At 44.8% G+C, this 6,836-nt stretch overlaps 1 protein-coding gene across 5 annotated transcripts in view; it reads left to right on the top strand.

The window, feature by feature from the left end:
- Window positions 1-2,462: 2,462 nt before the first annotated feature.
- sgk1 (serum/glucocorticoid regulated kinase 1) overlaps window positions 2,463-6,836 on the top strand; it is a 94,531-nt gene continuing 90,157 nt past the window's right edge. The window contains exons 1-2 of one of the 5 annotated variants that reach the window (XM_071412426.1): window positions 2,463-3,477; window positions 4,736-4,938. In XM_071412426.1, coding sequence (XP_071268527.1) covers window positions 4,792-4,938 — 147 coding nt within the window. In that variant the 5' untranslated portion in view covers window positions 2,463-3,477; window positions 4,736-4,791. Of the gene's footprint in view, window positions 3,478-4,355; window positions 4,939-6,836 lie in introns of those variants that run through there. The other 4 variants (XM_071412427.1, XM_071412424.1, XM_071412428.1 and 1 more) reach the window with 4 other exon arrangements.

Genomic DNA, 6,836 nt, shown 5'->3' with positions numbered 1-6,836 from the left:
AGCCAAAACCAGCTCAGTAACTGCATTCACACACTCCTATTGAATAATATGTATTCGCCTGTATTGTGGATAGGCCTGGGCTACATCTTGATTTACCCCGTTTATCAATAGAGATTTACCATTCAAATTAAGTATTACCATATGTAGTTAGATAAGTTTAAAAAAAAAAAAATGTAAGAAAAGAAAGTCACATTTGTAATGTATAACTGATTCATTAATCACTGCAAAATGTTGGTTTCATTCTTTTTTGAATGTAATGCTAATGAACTCAAAAGATGCACAACGATTGAGTAGCCGAGTTTATCTGTCTGGATCAAGTGTCATTCTGGGAATGTGGCTAATATGACTATATTTTTTGCCATGGTATCGTTTTGCTATCCAGTATCGTGATGCTATCGAGTACCGTGATGCTATCGAGTATCGTTTTGCTATCGAGTATCGTGATGCTATCGAGTATCGTTTTGCTATCGAGTATCGTGATGCTATCGAGTATCGTGATGCTATCGAGTATCGTAATGCTATCGAGTATCGTGATGCTATCGAGTATCGTTTTGCTATCGAGTATCGTGATGCTATCGAGTATCGTGATGCTATCGAGTATCGTGATGCTATCGAGTACCGTGATGCTATCGGGTATCGTGATGCTATCGAGTATCGTGATGCTATCGAGTATCGTGATGCTATCGAGTATTGTGATGCTATCGAGTATTTTGATGCTATCGAGTATCGTGATGCTATCGAGTGTAGTGATACTAAACTTGGTATCAGTATAGATGTCAAAATGCTGGTATCGTGACAACGCCTATATGTACATATCTACCTCAATTACCTCGTACCCCTGTACATGGACTCAGTACTGGTACCCTGTGTATATAGCCAAGGTATCATTGACTCAGTACTGGTACCCTGTGTATATAGCCAAGTTATCATTGACTCAGTACTGGTACCCCGTGTATATAGCCAAGTTATCATTGACTCAGTACTGGTACCCCGTGTATATAGCCAAGTTATCATTGACTCTGTACTGGTACCCTGTGTATAACCAAGTTATCATTGACTCAGTACTGGTACCCCGTGTATATAGCCAAGTTATCATTGACTCTGTACTGGTACCCTGTGTATATAACCTAGTTATCATTGACTCTGTACTGGTACCCTGTGTATATAACCTAGTTTTCATTGACTCTGTACTGGTACCCTATGTATATTGCCAAGTTATCATTGACTCAGTACTGGTACCTTGTGTATATAGCCAAGTTATCATTGCTCATTGTGTATTTATTTAAGTAAACATTTCACTGTTAGTCTACACCTGTTGTTTTACGAAACATGGGACAAAAAACATTTGATTTGACACTAATGCACTGTCTTAGCTGTTCTGAGTATTTGTAGAGGCTTTTTGGGAAGTACATTATGCTTAAGTGGGTTGACATCATTTAGTAACTTTGTCATCTTTTTATTCTTATTTTTACTTTTCGTAAAAAAATGTTGTTCCTCGAATAGATTTGAATTCATAAGAGGAGATTTAGTATAAAGTTTTATAGAAACAGCCTGTGGTGTACGCAGAAGCTGTTTTCTTGAGAAATGCATATTTTACAGAGAATGTCTTACTGTTATTAAATTCCAACTGATTTTGAGACAGTGTTAGGCTGCTTCCCAAATGGCACCCTATTCCCTATGAGCCCTCTGGTCAAAAGTAGTGCACTATAAAGGGAATAGGGTGCCATTTGGGACTGACACTATCCAGAGAGACTGAATGATGGTTTATATCCCCTGGGTATCTCTTTGAGAAATGAGCTCTGTAACACACACACACAGACACACAGACACACAGACACACACAGACACACACAGACACACACAGACACACACAGACACACACACACACACACACACACACACACACACACACACACACACACACACACACACACACACACACACACACACACACACACACACACACACACACACACACACACACACACACACACACACACACAGAGAGCTAATGGTTAGTGTAGCAGAGTAAACAGAGAGATGAGAGGTTTACAGATTCACTAGAAGAAGATATGTGAATGAGTGGGAATGAACAACGAGGGTTGACCAGCGTGACCATGCTGACTATAAGACATCAACGTCACCCTGTGTCCCTGTCACCATTCACTCCTCTTTCAGAGAGGGAGAGAGAGGGCGAGAGCGGGAGAGAGAGGAGAAAGGGGGAGAGAGAGGAGAGAGGGGGAGAGAGAGGAGAGCAGGGATAGAGGGGGAGAGAGAACGGGGGGGGCGAGAGAGAGGAGAGAGAGAGAAGCAGAGTGAGAGGAGGGACAGAGCATCAACTGCAGCATAAAAATGAGAGAGGGGAGGGGTGATGAGGGAGAGTGAGGAGAGAGAGGGAGGGAATGAAGGAGAGAGAGGGAGAGATGGAGAGAGGGAGAGATGGAGAGAGAGGGGGAGAATGAAGGAGAGAGAGGGAGAGAATGAAGGAGAGAGAGGGAATGAAGGAGAGAGAGGGAGAGATGGAGAGAGGGAGAGATGGAGAGAGAGGGGGAGAATGAAGGAGAGAGAGGGCGAGATGGAGAGAGGGAGAGATGGAGAGAGAGGGGGAGAATGAAGGAGAGAGAGGGAGAGATGGAGAGAGGGAAGGAGCATGTTGTTCACTATAGAGCTTTCATTGATAAAGTAGCTCTCGTCTCGCGCTGGTCTCTGTCTGCAGCTGGAGTGTGTACAGCATCAACAGCACAGCACTCTCTCTCTCTCTCTCTCTCTCTCTCTCTCTCTCTCTCTCTGTCTCTCTCTCTTTCTCTCTCTCTCTGTCTCTCTCTCTTTCTCTCTCTCTCTGTCTCTCTCTCTTTCTCTCCCCCTGTCTCTCTCTCTCTCTCTCTCACTCTTTCAGCCTGCAACAGAAACAACAAAGCAACAAAACCACAGCTAGCAGAGCAGATCTGGGACTTGCAGATCAGGGACCATAACAGCAGATCTGGGACCATAACAGCAGATCTGGGACCAGCAGATCAGGGACCAGCAGATCAGGGACCATAACAGCAGAATCTGGGACCAGCAGATCTGGGACCAGCAGATCAGGGACCATAACAGCAGATCAGGGACCATAACAGCAGATCTGGGACCAGCAGATCAGGGACCATAACAGCAGATCTGGGACCATAACAGCAGATCTGGGACCAGCAGATCTGGGACCAGCAGATCAGGGACCATAACAGCAGATCAGGGACCAGCAGATCAGGGACCAGCAGATCAGGGACCATAACAGCAGATCTGGGATCAGCAGATCAGGGACCATAACAGCAGATCAGGGACCTGCAGATCAGGGACCATAACAGCAGATCAGGGACCATAACAGCAGATTTGGGACCATAACAGCAGATCTGGGACCAGCAGATCAGGGACCATAACAGCAGATCTGGGACCAGCAGATCAGGGACCATAACAGCAGATCTGGGACCAGGATAGCAAGAGGTAAGACAGAAACACACACACACACACACACACACACACACACACACACACACACACACACACACACACACACACACACACACACACACACACACACACACACACACACACACACACACACACACACACACACACACACACACACACACACACACACACACACACACACACACACACACACACACACACACACACACACACACACACACACACACACACACACACACACACACACACACACACACACACACACACACACACACACACACACACACACACACACACACACACACACACACACACACACACACACACACACACACACACACACACACACACACACACACACACACACACACACACACACACACACACACACACACACACACACACACACACACACACACACACACACACACACACACACACACACACACACACACACACACACACACACACACACACACACACACACACACACACACACACACACACACACACACACACACACACACACACACACACACACACACACACACACACACACACACACACACACACACACACACACACACACACACACACACACACACACACACACACACACACACACACACACACACACACACACACACACACACACACACACACACACACACACACGCATAAACACACAGAGACTAATGCACACATAGCAGAACATATATGCTCGTACCAATAGGTAAACAAAGACAGAAAGAAGCATGAGCATGGACACACACTCACACGCAATGAGCAATCCAATCTCCTTCTCAATCAAGTTGTCTCTGCAGTCGCATCAGCAAGGAAACCTCCACTCCTGTCTCAAACAAGGACAGGGTCTACAGAAGGCTAGTCTGCGATCTCTCTCTCTCTCACTCTCTCTATTCTCCCTTTCTCTCTCTATTATCCCTCTCCTCCTCTCTCTTTCTCTCTCCTCCTTCCCCCTCTCTATTCTCCCTCTCCCCCCCTCTCTCTCTCTCACTCTCTCTATTCTCCCTTTCTCTCTCTCTATTATCCCTCTCCTCCTCTCTCTTTCTCTCTCCTCCTCCCCCCCTCTCTATTCTCCCTCTACCCTCTCTCTCTCTCTCTCTCTCCTTACCACTCTCTCTTTTCCTCTCTCCCTAGAACGATCAATTTTTTTCGTTCTCTTTATCTCTGTATCCCCCCCTGTTTCTCTCAGACTCCTCTCACTCCTCCCTCATTACTCTCTCTCTCTCTCTCTCTCTCTCTCTCTCAGCCTGTCAATCCGTCACGCTGGGCTCTACCGAGGCTAGTGTTCTACCACTAGCCAACATGAAGCTGCTGAACGGAGGAGGAGGAGGAGGAGGAGGAGGAGGAGGAGGAGGAGAAGAAGTAAGAGGAGGAGAAGGACGAAGAGGAGGAGAGAAGAATGCATTCTCCTTCAAGAAGTGTTCTGCTTTTCAGTTTGTGAAGAGAAAGGTGAGCTCCAACAATACAACACAGATGATGTAATAGTGGAAGTTCTGTACGAGACAATGAAATAACATTTTAATTTAATCCTCCAGAAAAGATAAAACAAATATTAAAACAAATATTATGGTTAAACTCAAATATACTGATCGATTTAAAAAAAAAAAATCTTTACGGAAAAATATATTTATTAATGATATTATGAATAGAAATGGAGGAGTTATGTGACATATGCGGCTATCGAAATTATACAGAGCATTCGGAAAGTATTCAGACCCCTTGACTTTTTCCACGTTACAGTCTTATTCTAAAATGTATTAAATCGTTTTTTACCCCTCATCAATCTACACACAATACCGCATAGTGTCAAAGCAAAGACAGGTTTTTAGAATTTTTTACAAAGGTTTAAAATAAAAAACACTGAAATATCACGTTTAAATAAGTATTCAGACCCTGTACTCAGTACTTTGTTGAAGCACCTTTGGCAGCGATTACAGCCTCGAGTCTTCTTGGGTATGACGCTATAAGCTTGGCACACCTGTACTTGGGGAGTTTCTCCCATTCTTCTCTGCAGATCCTCTCTGTCAGGTTGGATGAGGAGTGTCGCTGCACAGCTATTTTCAGGTCTCTCCAGAGATGTTTGATCGGGTTCTAGTCCAGGCTCTGGCTGGGCCACTAAAGGACATTCAGAGACTTGTCCCGAAGCCACTCCTGCGTTGTCTTGGCTGTGTGCTTAGTGTCGTTGTCCTGCTGGAAGGTGAACCTTCACCCCAGTTTGAGGTCCTGAGTGCTCTGGAGCAGGTGTTCATCGAGGATCTCTCTGTACTTTGCTCTGTTCATCTTTTCATCAACCTGACTAGTCTCCCAGTCCCTGATGCTGAAAAACATCCCCACAGTATGATGCTTCACGGTAAGGATTGGCCAGGTGATGAGCGGTGCCTGGTTTCCTCCAGACGTGACGCTTGGCATTCAGAACAAAGAGTTCAATCTTGTTTTCATCAGACCAGAGAATCTTGATTCACATGGTCTGAGAGTAATTTAGGTGCCTTTTGGTAAACTCCAAGTGAACTGTCATGTGCCTTTTACTGAGGAGTGGCTTCTGTCTGGCCACTCTACCATAAAGGCCTGATTGGTGGAGTGCTGCAGAGAATGTTGTCCTTCTGGAAGGTTCTCCCATTTCCACAGAGGAACTCTGGAGCTCTGTCACAGTGACCATCGGGTTCTTGGTCACCTCCCTGACCAAGGCCCTTCTCCCCCCAATTGCTCAGTTTTGTCATGCGGCAGCTCTAGGAAGTGTCTTGGTGGTTCCAAGCTTCTTCCATTTATGAATGATGGAGGCCACTTTGTTCTTGGGGACCTTCAACGCTGCGGACATTTTGTTGGTATCCATCCCCAGATCTGTGCCTCGACACAATCCTGTCTCTGAGCTCAACGGACAATTCACTATCAACTGTAGGACCTTATATAGACAGGTGTGTGCCTTTCCAAATCATATCCAAACAATTGAATTTACCCCAGGTGGACTCCAATCAAGTTGTAGAAACATCTCAAGGATGATCAATGGAAACAGGATGTACCTGAGCTCAATTTCGAGTCTCATAGCAAAGGGTCTGAATACTTATGTAAATAAGATATTTCAGTTTTTTATTTGTAATAAATTTGCAAAAATGTCTAAAAACCTGTTTTCGTTTTGTCATTTTGGGGTATTGTGTGTAGATTGGTTGATGAGAGAATTTTTTATTTATTTAATCCATTTTAGAATAAGACTATAACGTTAAAAAATAATTGTTAAAGGGAAGGAGTACTTTCTCCATGTAGATGCTCAATCCAAACGTTCAACCAACTGACTGCAGCATTACTGTAAAAATGGAAGAGGCAAGTGGAAGAGAAGGTAGGGAACTTGTTAG

Source organism: Salvelinus alpinus, chromosome 8 (assembly GCF_045679555.1).
Source record: "Salvelinus alpinus chromosome 8, SLU_Salpinus.1, whole genome shotgun sequence".
In the NCBI taxonomy this organism is placed as follows: domain Eukaryota; kingdom Metazoa; phylum Chordata; class Actinopteri; order Salmoniformes; family Salmonidae; genus Salvelinus; species Salvelinus alpinus.
Note: the sequence above shows the minus strand (reverse complement) of the source record. Positions and strands in the feature narration are given on the sequence as shown.